The sequence below is a fragment of the Engystomops pustulosus genome, chromosome 2 (assembly GCF_040894005.1).
Source record: "Engystomops pustulosus chromosome 2, aEngPut4.maternal, whole genome shotgun sequence".
Taxonomy (NCBI): domain Eukaryota; kingdom Metazoa; phylum Chordata; class Amphibia; order Anura; family Leptodactylidae; genus Engystomops; species Engystomops pustulosus.
Window position 1 is genome coordinate 195,230,457 of NC_092412.1, and position 27,560 is coordinate 195,258,016.

Sequence of the window (27,560 nt, forward strand, 5' to 3'; positions counted from 1 at the left end):
GAAAAGAAATGACACATCTACTGTAAATTGTCTTTAGTTTTAAACATTTATGGGATGCCAGAATATCTAATAGTTTGTATTCCTAACTGGGACAAGTACCTAGGGGGAAGCTATAGGGTAATATCCACATAACAAGAGGATTTTCCGCTATGAACAACTGATGTTTTCATCCAAATGTATTTCTTTGTCAATTTCACCGCACTTGGAATATTAAATAGTACCATTAAAATTTACACAGATAACAAGCCCTAACAAATCTCTGTAAATGTAAAAAAAAAAAAGTTATGGCGTTTGGAATGAGGGGAGTAAAAAACAAACATGAAAAAGGGCTGTGTCCTGTAAGGGTTAAGAACTTTCTACAATATGGCATGGCTGCTGAATTTATACAACAGTAATTCTGCAGCCATTCCACGAGCAAAAGAAACCGTTAATCCAGTTGTTTTTTTATAGCGTTTTTATGCTGCATTTCTTCTGCAGCAGGAAAGAGAGTTCAACTTTTCAATACTAGAGGATGAAATTGGCATCGAAATCCACATTTCTGTGGATCCTACTTTTTTCATAGTGACTTGGAGAATCTGTGTTTAATGCACCTCATGTGCACATAGTCTTATTCTACCTCTTGTCTACAGTTCCTTTGGTTATTAAATGTCTATAAACAAACCAAGAAATTATTTTTAACATTTTTTTTGTAAAAATTGGTTTATTTGTGTGAAAACACAAATTGCTTGGAAAGTTTTAACTGTTACAGACACTTTTGTTCATACTTACAAACTTCATGCATAAAGCAACACAAGTTATATATTAACATATAAAAAAGGCTTGGTTTTATAAATATTTTACATGTAAAACACATTGAATGATAGAAAAATGCTATATTTTAACTGTATATAGAAAGTACATTTATGTTAGTGGAAAGCAGTATTGTACCAAAATGAAATTTTATTGAAAATAACTCAATGAGCTGTGTAAATATAATAATGATGCTGTCCCAGCTAGTCACTGACTTAGGACTTCATCGCTGCAATTAAGAGTGGCAGTACATTTACATGCAGAGAGTTGAGCCATTTTTAGTACAATTATAATTTGCTGGAAAACTTTCATTTTACATCAGCCGCTGTTCACACTCCGGCTACTAGCCTTTATTACATCAGGTTTGTCTGATGTTCTTGCGCTCTGCAATTTTGTTATATTTACCATCACTTTGTACTTTGTATTTGTCACTGCTTCCTAACTAGCATGAAATTCTAAAATAAGGATGTCTAAGCTATGCAAATAGTGAAGGTTCCACTTTTACTGTTTCATAACGGTTATAAGACAAAATAGATCCAGGAAGTGTAAATCGGATGATCGGATAGACTTTAGTCTTGGATTTCTCTATTTAGTAAATGAACCACTGCTTCTGGAAATATGGCAGTACAGTGTCAAAGCAAAAGACATCCCTAGAACCTGCAAACAAAAACAGACACGTTTAGGCATCAATAGTTCACCCCTAGGTGGCTTTCACATCGCCATTGGGGGGACGTATATCAAGCTGCAAGTTTGCGGGGAAATATACATCCACATAAAAGGCTATGTCACACGGCACAGTGACCACACACATGTGGCACTGTACCGTACCGTGCACAGGAAAAAGATAGAGCATGCTGTATCTTTTCCTGTATGTACGGCGGGTACTGTGTATCACAATGGAGAGGGCGGGGGAGCAGCGGTCACCGTTTGTGTGAAAGTACTCTTACAGATAATTAAAAATACTCTGTCCATGGTTTCATGATTGCTTCTATTAAAGGGCATCTTCCACCAGGATGAAAAACTTTATGCAAATGGGCCTGAGGGGCTCCAAAGCTGTTAATGGAGCCTGGAGCCCCTCAGGCTCATACAGTCATACAGTTCTTCATCCTGGTGGTAGATCCCCTGTAATAGCCAAAGCAATAATGGCTGACCCAGCTGACTTATAATGGGGTTCTCCAGCTTCTGTCTAGGTCCACTTTTAATGTAGACAGTATGCTGGTGGTTGTTACAAACATGACCGCATAGAAACATCACTGGCAACTAACCCTGTGGTAATTATGTAAAACACTGTTTTAGTGGCATGGTGTACCCCTTACAAAAAAATCCATCAAATGTTGATCAATGTAGATTACATTATTTCTGAAAAAATGAAGTGATCATACATTGTTGTATAATTTTGAAAGAATATGTATATAGAGTGTATATACATAGTATGGTTAGTTATGTTGTGAGGGGTATAAGTTTAGGGCACAATGTAACCAGTTGCAGTTTGAGAACCATATTATGTAGGACCACAGTATGGGATATAGTTGTTAAACAGGGACTCTACACTGTAGGATGTAGCAGAATTTTTTATAGGTAAAAAGGGTGAGATTTCACAAAGAATGAATTCTAGAAAGGATATTTCATACTGTCCCTGGGGGGGCAAGTAGTTTAATGGGGTATTATTTGGTGACAGGTTCACTTTAAGGCTCAGGTTGGCATCAGCATAGATTTTAAGATGATTGGGTAGAATATACCATATAAATAAACTGCTACACCATAGTAACCTACCTAGGCTGGAGCTAAATGGAACATAATGGTTGTGAGTGAACCTTAGTTAATTTTTCGGTCACCCAACTAGTGGTTATTTACATTTGTAGCAGCTGGTATTTTGACAAAACCTATTCACATACTGTGTAAAATTAAAAAACCTCCAAAGAAACCCATTTCTGACCACAAAACAACAAATTCAGATATTTCTTGAATTAGCCATTTCTGCAGCCGACTTACCTCTATAATAGAAATACAGATAGTAGCTATTCCAACATAAAGAAAATTTTTTTCAAACCACGATCTGAAAAATGCAGAACATCCCTATAGAAGAGAATTAGATTGTTTATCAATTGACAATACAGAAGAAAAATATCATTTATATTCTGTATTTTTTTACTAATATTAACTGCCGCATACTTTTTTGTGATTTTTTAATCATTTGCTTCAATTAGAAATAATATGCCATTGAAACACAAGACAAGTTTTCTATATAGAATTCTTGCAAAAGGGTGCGTTCACATGTTGTGTTTATCAGATGCCGTTTTTGATGTCCAAAAGCGTGGATTAAGAGGAGGAACAGCTTCTCTCACTGATATGTTCTTACCCATTATGATTTACACCTGCTTTTGGCTTCAAAAACTGCACCTGAAAAACTGAACATGTGAATAAACCCTGAAAGCGTGTTCAGTAGTTGTCATCCATTCCTTCCCTGACTCTCTGTGGAATTGTGCCACCATACGGCCCTTGGGCTGATCTCTCCCATACCCCACGAGTGAGATTTTGCATGGTTCCCCAGATGTTGATTAGTGGTCATTTTGTATTTCTTCTTTTTCTGACCATTGCAACAATAGTTCTCTCCTTCTTGACCAGCTTCTTGCTTATGGTTTTGTAGCCTATTCCAGCCTTATGCAGGTCTATGTGCTTGGTTTACAATCCTTCATCCTTCATGGCCGGATTCACAATTGTCTTTGAGGGTGCGTTCATACGTTCAGTTTTCAGAAGCAGTTTTCAAAGCCAAAAGCAGGTGTGGCTCATATTGGTTGAGTGCACATAATTGGAAACAGCTGTTCCTCTTCTTTTTTTCACTCCATTCCTGGTTTGAACTTCGAAAACTGCATCTGGATGTGTGAACATACCCTGGTGCCATGGACTGATTGCTCTTCCGGGGACTGCACTCTGTGTAATATATTGATATATGATGCACAGAGTTCTTGTAACAGAGCCAAAAGTACAGTGTTGGCTCTGCTACATATCAGGGAAACATGAACTCATATATCAATATATAAACATGCATCATATATCAATATTATGAACAGAGTTTGACCATGGACAAATGTGAATCCTGCCTAAGGTATAGGAAATACTTTAGAATCAGCTGTGCAAACGTGCAACTTTTCATTAAAAAAATCTCAAAGCGAACACAGACATGAAATAAGCTCTGCCCACAGTCTAAAAAACCTTGTAAATGATAAATCCCCACAGATAAATGTTCTTTATTGTGCTGCATATTTCCTACCTCCTTAAAGGCATTTGCTTTGCTGCACACATCTTCATCACAACATGATTTGGGAATGTCATCCTTCCAATCTGATGAACCATTGATTCCACAGCATTTGAACTAAAGAAAGGATTGCACTAATGTTATGGAAGGTTATAGCTACATTATTACTTCATGACAACTATAAATATAATTGAAATTATACTACATTATGATGTAACAAAAAAAGAAAGGTTTTCCACTGTAATTACTCTCACACTTAAGATGTAGACAATACTGGAAATAGGATGTAGAAATCTGAGCATCACATTTAAAAACAATGCATCTTATATGATTTACGAGTTGAGTTAAGAATTTCCTAGGTTTAGAATTAATAACGGCATTCAAGTGGTAAAACACTGTGTAACAACTAAAAACAAAATAAGTAAAATACAATTGATTGTTGTGGTTGGAGGATGTGGAATGGAGCAGTGGTCTGGTATGTGCGCTAGTACAGGCGGTCCCCTACTTAAGAACACTCGACTTACATACAAGCCCTAGTTACAAACGAACCTCTGGATATTGGTAATTTATTGTGCTTTAGTCCTAGGCTACAATAATCAGCTGTAACAGTTATCACAGGTGTCTGTAATGAAGCTTTATTGTTAATCCTGGTTCTTATGACAACCCAACATTTTTAAAATCCAATGGTCACAGAGACCAAAAAAGTTCTGGCTGGGATTAAAATGATAAAATATACAGTTCCGACTTACATACAAACTCAACTTAAGAACAAACCTACAGACCCCATCTTGTATGTAACCCGGGGACTGCCTGTACTGAAGATCACATGAACGTTTGTTACTGGTGTGTTCTGCATGTGTTTCTCACTGTGACCCATTGGGGTGATTTAACAATGTGTCTCAGGTTCTGTCAGTTTCTAGCTGGAAAACGCTTGTCTTTTGCTGCGCCAGATTTATCACTGTGATGATGAATTCTGGTGAAGTATAAGACTGTTGGTTCCTACTTTAGACCTACTTTTAGTTGGTCTTAAACTGTGCACCAGAATTTTGGGTGCACGGATGATTTTCTATAAGCCGTGTCCCTTGCCACACCCATCTCCCCTAAGGCCCCCTTTTATTGGACATGTTGGGAAAGTGCGTTTATAAATTCCCCCCATTGTATTAAATGGATTTTTCCAGACATGTTTTTCTGTGAAAAATTCCTTATACAAACCTATGCGGATGCATTAAAAACATCAGGAAGCAACACTCCTGAGGAACTGTGAGGATTCACCCAAGGGCAAAATGCAATGATTGAGCTTCTCATGCTACCTGCATCCAGTAATAAGTAGTATGTGTATCTTAAAGACACACATACTGGGGCACATTCGCTTACCCGTCCAGAGGAGTTCACCAAAAGTGCATTGTCCGACTATAATGCACTGTGCTGCAATTCACTAAGATCGTGTGCCCGATATCCTGCATGTGTCGCTTCCCTGCTTAAGTCCGCCGGAGTTCACCGTCTTCTTCCTGGTGCATGTAAGTGCTTGATCTTGAAATTTGAAAGTGAAACCCCAGCGCTCAGTCCGAATCAGTCAGATCATCCGATGGCATGCCCCTCCGTGCCTGTCCCGAGTTCTGTCGCATGAAAGGCAAGGCAGTTGCACCAAAATCCAATCCGCGTGCAACACAATCCCCTGTTAAATACCTGTGGCAGCCATGCAAAACCCAAAAAACGTTGGAAAAGTGCAGCCGCATACCCTTATAAATAAGGGTGCTGGCCTGGCCTTTGTTGGGATTCCATTATGCATCTGGAGCTTGCATATTTTTTCAACTAATAATATTGTATACGTAATGGAACGGAAGGTGAACAGAAGGTAATCAGTTTATGTAAATCACAGAACACAAAGAACATAAAAATAGAACATATAGAAATCTTTCCAATATACTTAAAGGGGTATTCCGGGAATATGAACGTCTGATACAAAAATCCATAATGCTATAAATAAATGAATGTAACAAAACTTAATGTCATTAGTCACAAAATGGAGCTTAAATTGTTTGATTTTATGATTCACAAAATTTTATGGCCTCTCTAAAGTTATCACAAAGATGGCCGCCACTGGAAACTACAAGACCCATGATCCTTTAGTTCTTAATAACTCCTCCTCCCTCTTATGCTCTGCTCCCAGTGATGATGTAACAGGTTTTCCTGCTCTGTTACCATAGTAATGATGTGTAACTGCCATCACCAAAACACTGGCCATACTGGATGCAGTGCAACCAACTGACTACAGCCAAACATAGTGGTGATCACATGACCTGCTCAGGCAGTTGCTGGACATGTGATGTGGACATGTGACCGGCGGCCATCTTATGTCCTGTGTATGGTCTGCAACGGACCGCGCGGAGGCAATTAACGGACTGGTTAAAGGGCCGGTAGCATTTTAATTCTTCATTACAGTGTATGTCACCAGCATTTTTCTGCTAACAGGAGCAAAATTTTAAATAACAACTAATTACATATTAACTTATATTTTAAGGACCCATTTGTATATAAATTATGCTGATTCCAGGAATACCCCTTTAATCTCTTTGTAGTCTCCGCATCTTGTTTTGGCTGACAATAATTGATAATGAAGAAAATGATGTGAACTGTTCCTAATGGACCTTCAGTACCTTGGTCAATGCACAAAGAATACTCACACTCCTTTGTAAATCATCCCATAATGTTGAGTTATTTTTGTTTGGTTTATGATCTTCAAAACTAATCGCTAGCTGTTTAGTCACATAGGGATCTATCTAGAATAGAAAACAAAAATACTGTGAACATTTTAAGTACCTTGTGCATGGCTGGGAAAATAAAATAAATTCAGGGTACACAACATGTACATAACAATAGGGGTAGCAAAAGTATTAGCTGTGCCGAGGTCTAGGTGCCTATGGGTCTCAGCAGTCTTTGCTAGAGAGGACACTAATAATCAATACATACAGCTATCAACTACAGCCTAGTCTGCAAAGAGTCTCCCTGATAAAACATAGAATCATTTACTCCATAAGAATAGCAGTAAATTTTAATCCGGTGTTTGTATACTTTTAATAGAAATTTTATTTTTTTGTATAATCCAGTATAAAAAGGTATGACATATATGATGTAATATCAGGGTTGGCTCCAGGTTTCAGTAGGCCCCTGAGCGACAGAGCCTCGGTGGGCCCATTTGCAAGGCATTCACATTGCAACATTAAAGATTTAAAAAACTAATTTTTACTACTTTATTATACCAAACAGCCCCCTCTTTTATATAAGCCCACCTTACACCCTATCCAATCATTAGATAGAGTCTCCCTCACCCTATGGATTCCTTATTTACAGCCTTCTGTGGGCCCCCCCCAGCAGCTCTGGGCCCCTGGCACTTCCCCAAGTATACCCAGTGCTGGTGCCGGCCCATGGTAATATAAGGACTACTATAAAGCCTTATGCGCACAAATGTGAAATGGGGCTGTGTGCTTGCCGTATTTACGTGGAATATAGATTCCAGTGAGTACAGTGCCGGAACATTTTTTCCCAAACTAACCATATATATACTTCTACCCGCTTGACACCCGGTTGTTTTTCTAGGGCACATACCTCTTATCTGGGAAATTGTAAAGAATTTGTTACAGTATAAGCTAACACATAAGTAAGTATGTGTTAGCTGTTTTACGTAATAAATAGAGATGAGCGAACACTAAAATGCTCGGGTACTCGTTATTCGAGACGAACTTTTCCCGATGCTCGAGTGCTCGTCTCGAATAACGAACCCCATTGAAGTCAATGGGAGACTCGAGCATTTTTCAAGGGGACCAAGGCTCTGCACAGGGAAGCTTGGCCAAACACCTGGGAACCTCAGAAAAGGATGGAAACACCACGGAAATGGACAGGAAACAGCAGGGGCAGCATGCATGGATGCCTCTGAGGCTGCTTAATCGCACCATTATGCCGAAATTATGGGCAACAGCATGGCCATGACAGAGTGACAGAATGAAGCTAGATAGCATGTAAAACATCCAATAATTGACCCTGACACTATAGGGGACGGCATGCAGAGGCAGAGGCAGCGGCAGCAGGCTAGAGAGTGGCATGGCGACATACCCTAATTGGACTCAGGCTTCAAACCAATGGGTGTCAGAGAGGAACCAAAGGAGGTGAGCAAGAAGCGCTCAAATAATATCGGTACATGATAAAAGTTTGCCAGTATATTTTGTGGATTACACAGCAGGGTGGCGACAAAGTTAACATGGAAGCCATGAAAACAACCCAAAATTCTGCCTGACACAGCTCGTTTGATAAGGGGACCATGTATGCTTACAGTTCATGCCAGTCGCTGCACTGGCTGCCAGTCTCCTTTCGAATACAGTTTAAAATAATAATAACCCTCATCCATAAAGCTCTGTATAATGCTGCACCCCCCTACCTCTCCTCTCTTATCTCAGTCTATCGCCCAACCCGTGCTCTTAGATCCGCCAGTGATCTTAGATTAACCTCTACCCTAGTGCGGACCTCCCACTCGCGTCTCCAAGACTTCTCTAGAGCTGCACCAATTCTATGGAATGCTCTGCCCTGGACTATCAGACTAATACCTAACCTCCAAAGTTTCAAACGTGCTCTTAAAACCCATTTCTTTAGGCAAGCCTATAACACTCATTAACTGCATGAAGTTTTAACTCTTCTACTAACCCGTCCTGTGTCGTCCTCCCATCTGTTATCCAGCAACCAACAGGCACCAGACTTCTCTGCAGTCCCATTCACCCTGGACCTGGTATATAAGATGACGGCTGAGTGGTTCAAGCGACAGCAATTCCATTTATTATATTTTTTTCTATTCCCTAAGAAGAATGGCTTGACCATTAAATATTCTTTTACCTCGTGTTACCCCATCATCTTCATAAACCGTAAGCTCTGGCGAGCAGGGACCTCACTCCTGTTGTTCCATACAAATGTTGTGCTCTGTTACATTACATTTGTATTTGTTTCCTATGATTTGTAAAGCGCTACAGAATATGATGACGCTATATAAATAAAGATTATTATTATTATTATTATGGAGGCAGTGAACTAGTAGTAGATTAAAGGTGCTGCAACTATGTTAGTTGGATCTTGGGATGGAGCTGGCGCTCTGCAGCCAGGCGAGCTTTTGCCAATCCAAGCCCCTGTCTCTAGGCTACTCCCCAAACAGCACTTCTAAGAACCTTTTGTATAAGATCAAGTGTAGTAGCGTTCTTATAAGTTTAGGATATGGCGGGTGAGGGGAATGTAAACAGATGCGCAAGAAGCGCTGAAATAATATCCCTAAATGGTAAAAGTTTGCAAGTATATTTTGTGGATTACACAGCAGGGTGGCGACAAAGTTAACAACTTTGATGTGGAATGCCCTGTAATAGCTCTTGGGCGGTGTGCCTTTTGTCGCCTAGGCTCAGCAGTATGAGCACCGCCTGCTGTCGCTTAGCGACGGCACTGCTGCTGTGCCTAGAGCTACCGACTGATGGCGCCGTGCCCACGGATGGTAGTTCGGAGGAGGAGGTGGAGGAGGGGTGGGAGGAGGAGGAGGCATAGTAGGCCTGAAACACCTGGACCGAGGTAGGCCCCGCAATCCTCGGCGTCGGCAGTATATGAGCAGCCCCAGTGTCAGACTCGGTCCCAGCCTCCACCAAGTTAACCCAATGTGCCGTCAGCGATATATAGTGGCCCTGCCCGGCAGCACTCGTCCACGTGTCCGTGGTCAGGTGGACCTTGTCAGAAACGGCGTTGGTCAGGGCACGGATGATGTTGTCTGACACGTGCTGGTGCAGGGCTGGGACGGCACATCGGGAAAAGTAGTGGCGGCTGGGGACCGAATACCGAGGGGCGGCCGCCGCCATGAGGTTGCGAAAGGCCTCGGTCTCTACTAGCCTATAGGGCAGCATCTCCAGGCTAAGCAATCTGGAGATGTGCACATTAAGGGCTTGGGCGTGCGGGTGGGTTGCACTATATTTGCGTTTCCGCTCCAGCGTCTGGGGTATGGAGAGCTGAACGCTGGTGGATGCTGTGGAGGATCGTGGAGGCGACGATGGGGTTTTTGTGGCAGGGTCCTGGGCAGGGGGCTGACTAGCAGCTGACACAGGGGAAGGAGCAGTGGTGTGCACGGCCGGAGGTGAACGGGCTTGTTGCCACTGAGTGGGGTGTTTAGCATTCATATGCCTGCGCATACTGGTGGTAGTTAAGCTAGTAGTGGTGGAACCCCTGCTGAGCCTGGTTTGGCAAATGTTGCACACCACAGTCCGTCGGTCATCCGGTGTTTCCTTAAAGAACCTCCAGACTTCTGAAGATCTAGCCCTCGCCGCAGGAGCCCTCGCCACAGGAGCTTCACTAGTTGACACATTTGGCGCTGATGCACCAGCTCTGGCCCTGCCTCTCCGTCTGGCCCCACCACTGCCTCTTCCAACCTGTTCTGGTCGAGGACTCTCCTCCGTCTCAGAAGCACTGTGTTCACCCGGCCTCTCAACCCAGCTTGGGTCTGTCACCTCATCATCCTCCGATCCCTCAGTCTGCTCCCCCCTCGGACTTCCTGCCCTGACAACAACTTCCCCACTGTCTGACAACCGTGTCTCCTCATCGTCGGACACCTCTTTACACACTTCCACTACGTCAAGAAGGTCATCATCACCCACAGACTGTGACTGTTGGAAAACCTGGGCATCGGAAAATTGCTCAGCAGCAACCGGACAAGTGGTTTGTGACTGTGGGAAGGGTCCAGAAAACAGTTCCTCAGAGTATGCCGGTTCAAATGCCAAATTTTCCTGGGAGGGGGCAGACTGGGGGGGAGGAGGCTGAGGTGCAGGAGCTGGAGGAGTGGCGATTTCGGTGACATGGGTGGACTGCGTGGAAGACTGACTGGTGGTGGACAAATTGCTCGAAGCATTGTCAGCAATCCACGACATCACCTGTTCGCACTGTTCTGGCCTCAACAGTGCTCTACCACGAGTCCCAGTAACTTCAGACATGAACCTAGGGAGTGTAGCTCTGCGGCGTTCCCCTGCTCCCTCATCAGCAGGTGGTGTCTCACCCCGCCCAGGACCACGGCCTCTGACCCCTGCAGTAGTTGGACGCCCACGTCCCCGCCCTCGTCCTCTACCCCTAGCCCTCGGGTTAAACATTTTTAAAATGAGAGTTATAACTTTATTTTTTTTTTTACTTTTTTTTGGTTTTTTTTGTGTTTTTTTTTTTTTTTGTGTTTTTTGTTTTTTTTTGAGTTTTTAAAACCAAACAATGCTATCCTATTGCTATGGCTATTTTCTAGCCAAGTATCAAAGCACACTACTATGCCAGATGAGATGACACTGAGTTAGTGCCTAATTGAAATCCAACCCCTACTAAATTTTCCCACTTCGGTCTTTGCTATGGATATGTGCGTCACTAAGCGCAGAACACAGCGGTCGCAAGTCTCACTACAAATTGCTCAGAATTGGCTAGTACATGCACTGCAGAAAGTACAGCCACCAGCAGATCAACCAGAAATCAAATATATAGAACGCTACTGTATGCGTAAGTAAGCTCTTTGTATTCTCCTATGGCTATTTTCTAGCCAAGTATCAAAGCACACTACTATGCCAGATGAGATGACACTGAGTTAGTGCCTAATTGAAATCCAACCCCTACTGAATTTTCCCACTTCGGTCTTTGCTATGGATATGTGTGCCACTAAGAGCTAAACACAACGGTAGCAAGTCCCCCTGCTAATTCCTCACAAAATGGTACTAGATGCAAATTAAAATAAAAAAAGTAGAACGTTATTGTAGCCCTAAGAAGGGCTGTTGGGTTCTTTGAGAATCACTCCTGCCTAACAGTAAGCTAATAGAACACCCTAACGCTTTCCCTGACCAGCAGCAGCTCTCTCCCTAGCGGCATCCAGACACAGAATGATCCGAGCAGCGCGGGCAGCGGCTAGTCTATCCCAGGGTCACCTGATCTGGCCAGCCAACCACTGCTATCGACGTGTAAGGGTACCACGTCATGCTGGGTGGAGTGCAGAGTCTCCTGGCTTGTGATTGACTCTGTTTCTGGCCGCCAAAAAGCAAAACGGCGGGAGCTGCCATTTTCTCGAGCGGGCGAAGTATTCGTCCGAGCAACGAGCAGTTTCGAGTACCCTAATGCTCGACCGAGCATCAAGCTCGGACGAGCATGTTCGCTCATCTCTAGTAATAAACCATATACTGTATACAATATAAAATAGTTTACCTCTTTTTCATAGACGAACAGGACAATTGCCAGTACAACTTCTATCAAAAGAATCAACAGGAGCAGAATAAAGAACTAAGATACAAAAAAAGAAAAAAGTCACTCTTCAACAATCTGCAGAAAAATAGATAAAAGGTTAGAATGATAAATTAGTAAACAATAATTATATTGCTTAATACATAAATTATAATGTGCAGTACATTATTCCCATACATCCTGGGTAATGGCAGTTTATAATGTGATTGATTAGGATTCCCGAGAGCAGAGATACCTCAGTGTGCACCCTATGACACAAGCAGCAAAACAACATTATCATGCTGCCTCTCACAAGTGTAAGAACCTGGGCAAAAAAGACAAGAGAAGAGGAAACCATTGGTTCTCAAGAAGGTAAGTTTGATTTTATTGTTTTATTACTGGCCACTGCCCAGGGGGTTGCTGCTTTTGGTGCTGCTTATAAACTTATTCACAAGAAGGTGCTGCATATGTGCACACACAAGATAAAAGTCTGATAAGTATTTCACCTGACCCAGTAAAAATTCCACCTGACCATTGGAATTCTGTTTTGGAGAAAGACCTGCAGTAGGAGTTGGAAAGGTGAGTATTGAGTTTACTTTTTGCATAATGGGGGCAGGCTTGCTGACAGTATACTGGGGTTGGAATGGCAATATACTGGGGGCAATCTGGATGGCTATATACTAGGGGCTCGCTAACTATATATTAGGGGCTGGCTGACTATATACTGGGGGTTGGCTGGCTATCTACTAGGGGCTGACTAGCTATATACTGGGGAAGGGGCTGTCTATACATAGGGCAGGGGACTGGCAATATACTGGGGGTGGGATGGCTATATACTGGGTGCAAGCTGGATGGCTATATATATTAGGGGCTCACTGACTATATATTAGGGGCTGGCTTACTATATACTGTGAGCTGGCTGGCTATCTACTAGGGGCTGGTTGACTAGCTATATACTGGGAAAGTGGCTGGCTATACATACTGGGGCTCTCTGGCTATCTACTAGTGGCTGGCGGACTAGCTATATACTGGGGAAGGGGCTGGCTATATACAGGGTTAGGTTTCTTGCTGGCTATGTACTGGAGGCAGGGGGGTGGCTAGCTATATACTGGGGGCATTGGCTGATATACTGGGGGGAAGGGGTTTGTGACAAATGCATTTCCCACCCTAGGCTTATTTTCAGTTTTTGATGATAAAATTGGGTAGCTTGGCTTATATTTTGGTCAACTTATACTCAAGTATATACGGTAGTCCTATTTTCATTTAGCATGTTCCTTTCTGGAATAATGATGTTTGTACAGTAAGTGTCTGCTTAAAGGGATATTTCTAATATTGATGATGTATATCAGGCACCCCCACCAATCAGCAGTTAGAATACACTTTAGAATTCACTGCAGGTAATGTGGCCATTGGACTTGACAACAATGACCTGTTATAAAACTCTTGATACTAATAACTAATTGTATGCTTGTTGCAATAGTAGCCACATAATTAGACATGTTATGTAGTCAAATGTAGTTCTGCACTGAGCAGTGATGTACAATTGCAGTGATGTCAATGTTTACTGCCTGTGGCAGCTGTCTTCTTTGTCATTTTGTAAAATTGGGGCGGTTTGGGAAAGGAGAGAAAAAATGTTAATAAAAATATCTGATTTAAAGAAAAATCTGCTGCAGTGATTGTATTAAAATACCCACTTACATCATTGAAGATAGTTTCTATGCAGTACTCACAGTAAGAAGTAAGCATTTGTTCTCTTTTATTGCTCCCATACATCCTAGAAATCCAAATACCATTATAACGCAGCCAAACAAAATCAGGACATTGCCAACTGTCATAGAGGGGCTATGTGGAAACAGTGTCCCATACACATTGTGAACAACAAAGTAGATCCCAATGGCTATTATGGCACATCCGGTTGCCTATAAAACAATTGAACAGTATCAGTCTCAATATTTTCTGTACTTGAACTACATGAATGAGTAGTAAAAACAGTAATACATCAATGGAAGAACAAGCAAATCAAAACATAAACTTCCCAACAATACCATATGGATGAATTGTGATAAATTTATTTATGGTCTTTTTTTATGAAACAATTGCAAAATTAGAAATGTACCCTACATACTGTAAAACAGTTTTGTATTACCTATACACCTAAATACACTTCATGTATTTTACAGGCAAGTAGGCGCAACCGGCAAAGAGTACACGGCAAGAAATATTTTGAAACAAACTTGTGTCTCATTTATTTTACCCTTTTTGAAGATGGACGTATATACCAGAATATGTCATTTCACATTCTCTGCCATAAAAATTATAGCACGCTTTACTTTAAGACACATCCCAGATTTAGTAATCCAAAAAAGGATTTTACAACAATTAAAAATTCTGTTGGTCACACACAAGAACACAGCTCTTCTACATCCATACACCAACTCAGCTCTGCTACATCCATTCATTCACACAGCTCTGCTACATACATCCACATGAACACACAGAGCAACATAGCCAGACCTGCTTGGCAGTGCCACAGGCAGTGCATGAGATCTGCTTTTGGCCTCCCACATTTTGGGCATTCAGCTTTATAGCCTAAGACTTTACTTTGAAAAGGCTTGTCAAATGCCTAATAAGCTCTTAATACTATCTTCCACTGCATCTCCCTCAAAATTTCAGATATAGTTGCTTTCTGTATATCTCTCCTTCGCTTTAACAGCTTTCTACCTACTTCCTCTTCAGTCATTCCAGTTCTTAAATCTTCCTTCCATTTTCTTGCTAATCTTCCTTCAAAGACCTCTTCCTTTTTCTGAATAATAGCTCTTCTGATACTAGCTATAGGATTTCCATTCCTACCAGTCAAAATGACAAAAATTGTTTCTGACTTACTTTCCCTATCCACCACAAATCTTCTTTCTTTCCCATTTCTTTCTGTAGCTGTAACTAATGCAGGAACTGAGATTCTCCTAACCCACATTCAGCTGATCATATGTTTTTAGTCTTCTCTTCTCTATTATATCTGCCACCTTAATAATTCCTTTCTCCTACCATTCTCCAATCCATTTCTCCATTCTCAAGGCCCTTTCCATTTCTTCATCTCTAGTACTTCACAAATGGTTAGAAATTCAGATATCTCTACTTGCAGTCCAAATCTTCTTCACAGTAGTTTCCATACTACTCTCGTATCCCCCAATAATATGGAGCTTTTCCCTTCCTTATCTCGTGTATAAATATGTTCAATATGTTCAATGCCATAGGATCTACTAAACTTTGTTCTGCTTTCTGCTCCACTAATATCTCTTGCCATTTGATCCATTGGGCTACAAACCTGGCTATGCAGGCAATATTATACTTATAGGTTTTTGGTTTCCGAATATACATCATTGCTACCCTTACTTTTTTCCTCCTCCACAGAAATTTCGGGAAGAGGCTATTTATTTTCTTTATATCCCTATGTTTTAATAGGAAGGGGAGATACTGCATAGTATTCATCAATCTTGGGTGAATATCACCACATTTATTAAGTTTTTCCTCCCAAATAGTGACAAGGGAAGTTCCATCCATTTATTTATATTTTTAATTTTTTATTTATTTCTCTCTATAAGGAGTGCATAGTTTAACGAATACAGCTCTGTGCTATCTCTACCAATCAATATTCCCAGATATCGAAATTTGTCTTTCACTATATTCAGTCCCCATTGTTGGTTCCACACTGTGCCTTTATTTTTATCTAATAACAACATCTGTGTTTTGTGATTATTAATCTCATCGCCCAATATTTTTTCATATTCTTTCAAGAAACCTAAAACCCCTTGTATTTCCTTTTCCACATCATGTGCAAATAAACTCATTTTCAAGTGTCTTTTTCCCAAAGTTCTCCTCTCTCTGGTGAATTTTCCTAGCTAAATGTTCTATTGTGAGATTAAATTATAACGGTGAAAGTGGACACCCTTGGCTTGTGCCCCTACCTAATTTAAACCTTTATGACATTTTCCCTTGTGACACCACTTGTGCCTGTCATTCCCTATACATTATAGCTACCGCTATATACAGCCCTACCTTATTCATCACCTTTTTGAGCCAGGCCACGCTGTCCGCGCTGTCTGCTTTTTCCGCGTCTACTGATATTATTGCCGCGTGTATCCTTGCCTGTGGCCTTGCCCTAGCCCAATCCAGCATGGTCATTACAGAGTGCACATTTTTAACCCCCTTTTCCCTTTTACAAACTGATTCTGGGAGTTGTGAATCAGGCCGGGCATTACCTCTGCCAATCTATCTGCAAGGTTTTGTGAAAATATTTTTGTGTCTACATTCATCATCCTGTTTTCTTTAGGCATAACTTCCCTGTCATAAGTGTCTTCCCTTCCAAGGACATATTGTTGTTAATGTTTCCACGATATATGGGCCGACCAATTTATAGTAATCTGACATAAACCCGTTGGGTCCCGGTGCTTTATCCTTCGCCAATTTCTTAATGATAACCCCTACCTCTCCTTTTATTATTGGGGCTGATAGGAATATCTGTTATATTGGGATGGGATATCAAGATCCACTAGAAAATTTTTCCATTTCCTCTTCACTTTCCTTTCTCCATTCATACAAACAATATTATAACAATTTGCCAGTATCTCATTAATCCCTTTCCTATCTCTTACTATCTCTCCCTTTTCATTTCGAAAACCCCTTATCATACCTGCCAACATCTTTACTGTCTTATCTCCAAAATGATAGAAGTTTTTCTCTCCCCTTTTTGCATCATCTCGCTGTATTTTATCCACATAATGCTAGAAAATTTGCCTTTCAATTACCTTTCCTTTATTTTTGATGTTTAACCCCATAGCGCAATAAGACGTACCCTTACGTCTTACTGCGCATGGGGGAGTATGAAGAGGGCTCACAGGCTGAGCCCTCTTCATACTCACCGGGCATTTGCTTCATAATGAAGCAAACGCCCGTCGCTAACACCCGCGATCGGTGCTTGCACCGATCGCGGGTGTTAACCCTTTGATTGCCGCCGGCAAAGCTGCCGGCGGCATTAAAGAGCCGGCGGCGCGTGGGCGCCGCCATCTTGGCTCCGATCGTCACTCCCCGTGACGTCACCGGGGAGCGGCGATCCGTTGCCATGACAGCCTGGGATCACACAAAGATCCCAGGCTGTCATGATCGAGGCTATCTATTATAATGTGCGATCTGCACATTATAATAGATGGTATGCAAAATCCCCATATACTGCCATACTGTAGTATGGCAGTATATGGTAGGATCAATCAGACAACCTAGGGTTAAAGTACCCTAGGGAGTCTGTAAAATAGTAAAAAAAATAAATAAAAAAAAGTAAAAAAAAAAAAATTATATTAAAAAAACATAAAAATTCAAATCACCCCCCTTTCCCTAGAACTGATATAAATATAAATAGACAGTAAAAATCATAAACACAATAGGTATCGCCGTGTCCGAAAATGCCCGATCTATCAAAATATAATAACCCCGTAGCGGAAAATAGCGCCCGAAGTCGCAAATGGCATTTTTTTGCCATTTTGAAAAATAGAAAAAATTCTATAAAAAGTGATCAAAATGTCGAACAGTCCTTAAAATAGAAGCATTGAAAACGTCATCAGAAGTCGCAAAAAATGACACCACCCACAGCTCCATACACCAAAGTATGAAAAAGTTATTAGCGCAAGAACACGGCAAAATGAAGAATTTTTTTTCTGTACAGGAGGTTTTAATTTTTGTAAATGTATGAAAACATTATAAAACCTATACAAATTTGGTATCCCCGTGATCGTATTGACCCAATGAATGAAATAGACATGTCATTTAGGGTGCACAGTGAAAGCTGTAAAAACCAAGCCCACAAGAAATGGCGCAAGTGTGTTTTTTCATCATTTTCACTGCATTTAGAATTTTTTTCCCGCTTCCCAGTACACGGCATGGAATATTTAATACCATCACTACGAAGTGCAATTTGTTACGCAGAAAATAAGCCGTCACACAGCTCTGTACATGGAAAAATAAAAAAGTTATAGATTTTTGAAGGTGGGGAGTGAAAAATAAAAACGCAAAAACGAAAAAGGGCCTGGTCCTTAAGGGGTTAATATTGATCTATAGATCCATGTTGCCTCGCTATACTTTGCCTCTTGTTTTTCCCTGCTACATAGGACATTATTTCTATTCTCATAAATAGTTTACTTGTTTCTCAAAACAGAATAGAGTTCTCTCTTAATAGCCAAACCATTTTCCTTCTCGTAAATATCCCACTTCTCTCTAATCAGACTTCTTTGTCTCTACACAATCTGCTTGGGAAACGCCAAAAATGAATTCCTTTTTTCCTCTCCCACAGTTGAAGTTCAATCTGCATGGGGGCATGTTCTGATATTACAATATCGAATATATATGCGTAAGTCTAACACTTCTCGCCAGTGAGGTAGAAATCAACACGATGGGGCTCATTTACTGAAGGTCCGTCGGTCCGTTTTGCACCGAATTGCCCCGAGATTTTGGCGCAGGCGATCAGATTTTGGTGCATCGGTGCCGGCTTGCACACGACAGAAGTTTTATATTCTACCTTGTTCTTTGCTTCCCATCTTGACATTTTCCTTAGGAAATCTTCATTGCCCTTCCTATCATTTTGTGCATATATGTTATATATCCTATGTTGGCTATCTTCTACTTTCAGAAACGTCCTGATTGCACGTCCTTCTTTTCCATATTCCACTGAATGCATATCCGCTTTTTACCTTTTATTTAGCAATATTATATCCCCTAGCTTTCTTGATCTTAATACCTGGCCCATTGCTTTTCCTACCCACCCTCCCTCCAATTTTTCAATTTCCTTCTCTGTCAAAAATGTCTCTTAAAGCAAGGCAATGTCTGTATCTATCCTTTGCAAATGGGGGAGAATTTTCCCCCTTTTTGCAGGTGATGTAATGCCTCTTACATTCAATGATGTTATTTTTATTCCATTACTACTCATCTATTTCTAGATATTTTTTACTCCTTATTTGTTTTTTGCTTTAATGATGATATAATAAAGCATACAATATTTTGTCATCCCAGAACCAATAAATCTTGTAACTTAAGTATCGACATTCTGAAACTTACCCAAAACAATAAATTGAAGACAAACAGCATATACTTCAGCAATTTAATACATTTACTCATTGTGATTCTGGTCTATAACAAAAAAAACAAAAGACAAAAAGTTAACATGTGAAGTTAAGTATAAATAGTACTATGCTACAGTATAATAGTCAGTCATGTTTTATTACATGAGGTTAAAAATTGCATAATGCACCATACTTTAAAGATATTATAAGGTACATTTAAGTCCTACCCAGTGCGCGGACCCACTGACAGTCCAGTCCTGCCCCTAAACCGGTCAGGTGTTCCGGTTTCCTCCCACACTACAAGACATACTAGAAGGTTGATTAGATTGTGAGCCCCATTGGGGATAGGGACCGATTTGGCAAGCTTTGCATAGCGTTTCATAATCTGTGTGCGCTATATAAATTGGAGCTACAATTTCACTGTCACCACTGGTGGGCATATTGGGATATACCTCAGAGCTTCCTCTAAGGTTGGCGCAAAAGCTGACAGTTACCAAAATCTTATATCAGGCGAGGAAGGTATTGGCAGCCCACTGGATTAATGCCTCTCCTCCTTAATCCAAACAACTAGTAACACAAATTAATCATATCATTAGAATAAAGAAATATATCCATACAAAGTGTGATACCTTTAAAAAGTTTGAAAAACAATGGCGCAATCTGATTTAAAAAAATAAGATAAATAGATTCAGGCACTGTGACTTTAGTAATGTTCTTATATTTGTTATCCATCCTTCCTTCTAAAATTCATCTTTTAAAATTATGCTAATGAGCCTGAAAGGGATATGAGGGGACTTACCAGAGTCAGCATTCAGACCCCTTTAAATTTTTCACACTGTTTCATTGCAATTGGTAACTTAGTTCTGTTTTTTGCTCATTAATGTATACCCTGCACCCCATCTTGACAGGAAAAACCAAAAATATAGATATTTTTCCGAATTTATTAAAAAGAAAAACAGAAATATCACACCTAGGTTTGGGGATCCTCTGCCATTCTGGCAGACCCTCTCCAGTTCCCTCAGGTTAGATGGTGAATGTTGGTGGAAGCCATTTTCCAGTCTCTCCAGAGATGCTCAATTGAGTTTAAGTCAGGGCTGTAGCTGGGCCAGTCAAGAATGGTCACAGAGTTGTCCTGAAGCCACTGCTTTGTTATTTTAGCAGTGTTTTTAGGGTTTTTGTCTTGTTGGAACGTGAACATTTGGAGTAGTCCGAGGTACAGAGCACTCTGGAAGAGGTTTTCATCCAGGTTTTTATCTCTGTACTTGGCCACATTCCTCTTTCCTTTAATTGCAACCAGTCGTCCTGTCCCTGCATCCCTAGCACGATGCTGCCACTTTCATGTTTCACTGTTGGGATTGTATTTGGCAGATAATGAGCTGTGCCGGGTTTTCTCCACAAATACCACTTAGAATTAACACTGGGAAGTTCAGTCTTTGTCTCATCAGACCAGAGAATCTTATTTTTTCATGTATTTTTTGCAAACTGCAAGTGGGCTTTCATATGTCTCGCATTAAGGAGAGGCTTCTATAAAGCATAAAGCACCAACTGGTGGAGGCTGCAGTGATAGTTGACTTTCTGGAACTTTCTCCCTACTACATCAATGGAGCTCAGCCACATGGATCTTGGGGTATTTCTCTACCTCTCTCACCAAGGCTCTTCTCCCGCAATTACTTAGTTTGGGTTGGCAGCCAGGTTGAGGAAGAGTTGTGGTCATCCCAAACTTCTTCCATTTAAGGATGATGGAGGCCACTGTGCGCGAGTGCTGCAGAAATTCTTTTGTAACCTTGGCCACATCTGTCCCTGAAAGGGTCTGAATACTTATTACCATGTGATATTTTAGTTTTTCTTGTTTAATAAATTAGCAAAATATCTAAATTTCATTTTTTTTCTGTCAAGATGTGTGTGTACATCAATGAGCTTAAAAAAAGAACCTTTTTATATTTCCAATAAGCTGCAATTAAACATACAGTGAAAAATTTAAAGGAGTCTGAATACTTTCAGTACTCATGGTAAGAAGATTACAACAGTCACAGTGCCTGGATCTATGCTGTAAAATTGGATGAAAAGCCATGATGGGTTATCATAATAGATTTTCAATGGTAGATTTCCTTTTAATGCTGTGCTGTAAAATTGGATAAAAAAGCCAGAAATTGCAACTATCCTTCCACACTGAACGTCATTGTGCATCAGTGTACCATATGTAACCCCATACATAATCAGTGGCAACGTTTTTTTGTTGTTAATGCGCCATGTTCACCTTATTTATTATATGCACTTTATTATAATTTAGCTTCTTTTCTGACACTCTTTTTTTTGGTGCTTAATTAAACCAACAAACAAGCAAGTCTACCAACTTCTAAACCTCCTTATGAATGTGGTTTGTCATTTCTGACACTAATTAGTTAATCTTGCAGTTTGCCAAACACAATAAGGCCGTGCGCTACAATATAAAATCACAGTGCAAATCACCACTAAAATCGTCCTCCAAAAAGAATGACACCTATCGACAAAAATAATAAATGCCCCCCAATTATGAATTAATAGAAATCACAGGATCAGTAGATTATGGTATGCAAATTATAAAAAAAAAAGAATGACAATGTTCTAAAAAAATACAGTAGATGCATTCAGAATTGAGTATGAGCACCATGCGCACATATAAGCCTTGGACAGATTATGAATGGTTCTTTGAGCAGTGTTCTGGCACCCAAATTGCATTTGGGCAAACAAATCATGCCTTTACAATAGCAACCAATGTAACATCCCAAATGTGCTCCAATAAAGATTAGTTTGGATTCACTGAGACCATTATAGTTATTATATAATTATATTTAGGTCGCAGAGGCTGCTCACAGTAGCTGGCCTGGCATGGTTGTGCGGGAAAACAGCTCTTTGTAAACTTTGGAGAAATGACCACTGGTTCCACAAGCAAATCAATGTAACACCAAACTGTTTTGGTACCTTGAATAAAGACTAGAGGAGTTCAGCTACTATACATTATGTGGCTTCCCAAATCTTGAGATGGATCAGCGTAACATTCTCTTGTGCAGACAGTTTCATGGCATTGCCCATGTGGTCTCCAGACCAATCTTCAGCTTCAATTGTGTCTAAGACAATAAGGAACTCATCTTTGAGGGAGATAGTCCAGCATTCCAGCTTCCATTGCCATCTTTCTTTATACAACAAAAGCCTTAGAGAGCATTCGCAGAAGGTCAATACAATGGCAGCTGCTGAACATCTTACTCATAGAACGATTTTGTGCAATAGCCTCCTGATGCTTTGTCTAGATGGTTTGAGCCTATATGTAACATCTAATCTTACTTGCATTACAGGATGGATAATCATCTGTAGAGAGACTTGCCTCCATGCACCTCATGACATTGAAATCCATTGTAATTCTGCATGTACGGTACATACTACACGTAGTTCTCAAAACCCCTGTATGCTCGAATAACCACAAACACTGCTAGTTCACCCTTGCTAAACATCTTTCATCATCCTGTAAATAACAAAGCAATTGTTGGGTGTGAACAGGAGATAGCATCTTACAATTTACCCTAGAGCAAAAACATTAGACAAGATAATCTGTTACCTAATGAGGTCCATGATAGTGTAATACATCTGTCTTACTCATCTGTCTTACTTACCAGTAACTTGAATTTCTGGCCACAAACAATATCTGATACATATATATGATACCCTATTATACAACGTATAAAACAGAAGTCATCTGCTGCTAATGTCTTGGTGCCAGGTATCTCTTTAGATGTCTCATGAAGTGTAAGCCATGAAGGTATCAATGATCAGTGAAGACATCATTTACCAGTGAACTGTGTAAATATGTTGTAGCGCTGTCAGTACTACATGTACATGTATTCCCACCTTCCCCTCATTAGCATATATTAAAGGGTACCTGAAAATGACCCTATAAAATTAGTTGCATAAAGTCACAGAGACGGAGAGTTCAGCATTGAGAAGTCAAGCTCTCCCCACCTGAGAATAGCCCCTCTGCTGTGATTGACAAGCTTAAGGAGAGCCCCTTCATGATGACCCTGGACATCAGGGCATCAAATACATAAAAGGGGGGGGGGGTCTGGGGTCTGAGCTTCAATGTTTCTTTTCCACACACTGTGCATGAAAGAAACATATGCAACATCCCTGCTCTAATCAGGCTGCATAAGGTTGCTGAGCAGGGCAGCAGAGGGAGAGACTTCAACACCTGGGCAAAGTGACTACATGTCTAAGTGGTGAGTTAAGGGAACCCTTTGTATAGCTAGCACTGAGACGGGTAGGACTTGTGGCTGAAAGCTTGAGGTGAAGGTTGTTCTTATGTCTCTTTTACCACCCAGGACCGGAGAAGAAGCACATGGGTCCTCGGCATGATGCCCTGACACCCTTGGTCTGAATGATCACCAGGCCCCAAGCAGACCTCCACCCTGAGGAGTCTGCCCTACCAAGCTACTGAAGCAGCCAATTATCTACCCAGCCTGAAGCCACCTTGCCAGGCTTTGAGAACCTCCTGAGGAATCAGAACCAACCAGCTATCTCCATCCAGTTGCTGAAGTTGTGGCCATTGCCAGTTCCTAAATAAAGAACTGTATGTTTTACCAACATTGCCTCTGAGTGATCCCTGTGCCAGGCTGTCTACCATCAAGGGGGGTGCCCCCCCCCCCCTCACCAACAACAGGGATCCCGTAACTACATCAGGGTTGCCCAAGGGAGAAACCTACACTTCCAGCCAATCTCTCCATTTTTTTGTACCATCCGCTTGCTGGAGACCTGCCAGGCTGTGGATACCAGTGATACCAGGCACAGAGACCTCCGACAAGCGCTAGGCCGCGCTAGCCAGCCACTCAGGTATTCAGGGCCCGACTTCCTCCTGCCACAAAAAAGGCAAGGCCCCAGTGGGGAATGTGGCACATGATCTAGAAGGTGCTAAACTGCTTAACAACATACTGGTAGTGATTCATTCAGTCAATTTCCTGCTGAGCGGTTTCCTTTTATAATGCCAATACAAATTCTGTAGAAGACCACCCAACTGTATTGTTTTGTTTATTGTACTTGTCATTTTCATATTAAGCAGATACTTCCTATGGGCTGCGTAAGGAACCTGGTTTGTCCCTACCCACTGTTCTACAACCTATCAAAGTATCGTCACATATAGCCATATACATTCAAACACTTATCATGCTTTATGATGATGCTTCCTAAATACAGTTGAAACACCCAAAAGACACATATGTATGTTTTTTCTCACTATCTGACATGAAATCAGAAGAAACCCTTTCCCTTAAAGGGGTATTCCCATCTGGGCATTCACATTTAATTAAATTCATTTGCCATATGTAAACATTTCTTCAATTAGATGTTAAAAAAATGTTCCTGTGTGAAGATAATTTCTCATAAATGTTGCCATATTGTCCCTTAAAAATGAGATAACTTCCTCGGATACGACCACCTCACATTTTGGCAGCAGTGGCCAGAGATGCACTATTGAGTACTGCCTGACCACTTAGCTTCAGCAATCATTACTACAGGACGACTGTGGGACACTCAGCAACATCCAGACATTTCATACACAAAAACCTTTTGTTTCTTTGTGCAATCCCTCCAGCAGAGGTGGCCGTATCCAAGGACACAGTCTTATTTCTAAGGGACCATATGACTACATTTATGAGAAATTATCTTCACACAGGAACATTTTTGTAAATAATGTCTAATTGAAGAAATGTTTATATATGGCAGAAACTGAATGTGAATGCCCAGATGAGAATACAGACGGTCCCCTACTTAAGAACACTCGACTTACATACGACCCCTAGTTACAAACGGACCACTGGATATTGGTAATTTATTGTACTTTAGTCCTAGGCTGCAATAAACAGCTGTAACAGTTATCACAGGTGTCTGTAATTAAGATTTATTTTAAATCCTAATTCTATTGACAACCCAACATTTTTAAAATCCAATTGTCACAGAGACCAAAAAAGTTCTGACTGGGAATGATAAAATATACAGTTCCGACTTACATACAAATTCAACTTAAGAACAAACCTACAGACCCTATCTTGTATGTAACCCGGGGACTGCCTGTACCCCTTTAGGACAAATAGAATGACCAAAAGGATTTATATTTGAAAATACCAGAATAATGAGAGAGGGAGAATTTTTAAGGCATTTTTATTAATTTCTACAAAGTAGAATTCATAGAATTCATTAGTATTTAAAATATGGTCTGCTATATAATATATCTACTAAGTGGCTACGGCCTATTAATAGATTCGGGCACAATAGCCGCCAAGTTGGCCATAAGGCCAGGTCTGACCTTGCAGAGTTTCCTTCTATAGTCTCCATCAGTTTGCCCTGGTACACTTAGTCTGTTCTCCCCTGTTCTGTTCATAGGTTGCAGTAAATCGTGGTCTACAATATGTTTATGTCTTTACCTTATCTGTTGTATAAAGAGCTTTTGCAGAAATGAAAACCTGATATGGAAACACACCCAAACCATTTGTTCTAAAAATATACTCTGAAAGGAAATAAACACTTGCTGCCTTTATTTGCATCGCTGTTTTGTGTCTTTTCACTGCTCGATTACCTTCATATTTTATTTTTATATATCCTTGGACATACACTGTCAGATTGCCTTTTTAGGGGCCCAGGGGCGGGAATAGGGAGAGGCGCTCCATAGTGATCCCAGCCCTCTATAGTGATCAGCGCTGGGCATCTATAGACGTACATATCGCCAATCACTGCGCACAGGCAACAATACTAAAGCTGTCTGTGCCCCTTGTCCAGCCCAGGTACCAACACAGTTGCTTAAGCAACGGTTCCTGGGTCACAGAAAGGACTCATCTCTATGACCCAGATGCCATCGTCTCAACAATGATGTCAGCGCCTGCAGCCATAGATATTGGGAGCATGGAGAAAGCAGCTGAAGGGAGCGTAGGCAGGTGAGTATTCATTTTTTAAAAAAATTTATTCTTGGCTGTACTATATCTGCTGGGACGTGTGAGGGCTTCTATATACTACTGGGGCATGTGTGGGGGGCTACTGTATACTGCTAGTGCACGTTTAGAGGGTTCTGAATACTGCTGGGGCACGTGTGGGGCTACTGTATACTGCTGGGGCGAGTTTGGGGGATACCTGTATACTGCTGGGGCACGTGTGGGGGTTACTGTATACTGCTGGGTCATATGTAGGGGCTACTGCATACTGATGGGGCACCTGTGAGGGCTATTGTATACTGCTGGGAAATGTGTAGGGTTTACTGTGTATTGCTGGGGCACATGTGGGGGCTACTGTATACTGTCGGGGCATGTTTGGGGGCTACTTTATACTGCTGGGACAGGTGTGGGGTCTTCTATATACTGCTGGGGTATGTGTGGGGGCTACTATATACATCTGGGGCACATGTGGGGGCTACTATATACTACTGGAGATTTGTGGGGGGTACCTATATACTCCTAGGTATGTGTGGGGCCTACTGTATATTGCAGGGCATGTGTGGGGGCTACCAATAAACTGCTGGGGCATGTGTGGGGGCTTCTATATACTGCTGGTGCATGTGTTGGGGCTACTATATACGGCTGGGATATGTGTGAGGGCTACCTATATACTGATGGGCATGTGCTGAGAGCCCGCGTCTACATACTGGGTCTACATACTGGGTGGGAAAGTAATGGGGCTACCTACATACTGCTAAGCATGTGTGAGGGCTACCTATATACTGCTGGGCATGTGTGGGGGTTACTATCTACTGCTGGGACATGTGTGGGGGCTACCTATATAATGCTGGTCATGTGTGGGGGTTACTATCTACTGCTTGGCATGTGCTAGCAGGGGGCAGGTCCCGGGATGAAGCAGAAGAACGCTATGTGTGATGGGAGCTCCGGGTTAGCAGTAGACACAGGTGAATGGCGTGACACAATGACGCTGTGAAAAGGGCAAAGTTCACATCACACACAGCCTTTAGCCAAGGACCTCCCTAATGCTAGGAGTAGTATGTTTTTTTGCAGTTAAAAACCTTTGGTTGGGGCTAACTGAGATGTGTTTTACCCCCGTGATGAAACCCTAGTTACACCACTGCTTTGGCCTCAGTGTGTTCACACAATGAGTGAGATATATTACCTGTGCCGTAGGATACAACTGTGGTGTTTCCTACTAGC

At 41.3% G+C, this 27,560-nt stretch overlaps 1 protein-coding gene across 1 annotated transcript in view; it reads right to left on the reverse strand.

Annotated features, from left to right (window-relative positions):
• Positions 1-729: 729 nt before the first annotated feature.
• CD53 (CD53 molecule) overlaps positions 730-27,560 on the reverse strand; it is a 36,926-nt gene continuing 10,095 nt past the window's right edge. Inside the window, exons 2-8 of the mRNA XM_072133136.1 lie at positions 19,391-19,462; positions 14,023-14,211; positions 12,278-12,352; positions 6,730-6,825; positions 4,061-4,162; positions 2,782-2,865; positions 730-1,446 (exon numbers count right to left, since the gene is read on the reverse strand). Coding sequence (XP_071989237.1) covers positions 1,375-1,446; positions 2,782-2,865; positions 4,061-4,162; positions 6,730-6,825; positions 12,278-12,352; positions 14,023-14,211; positions 19,391-19,450 — 678 coding nt within the window. The 5' untranslated portion in view covers positions 19,451-19,462 and the 3' untranslated portion in view covers positions 730-1,374. The remainder of the gene's footprint in view (positions 1,447-2,781; positions 2,866-4,060; positions 4,163-6,729; positions 6,826-12,277; positions 12,353-14,022; positions 14,212-19,390; positions 19,463-27,560) is intronic.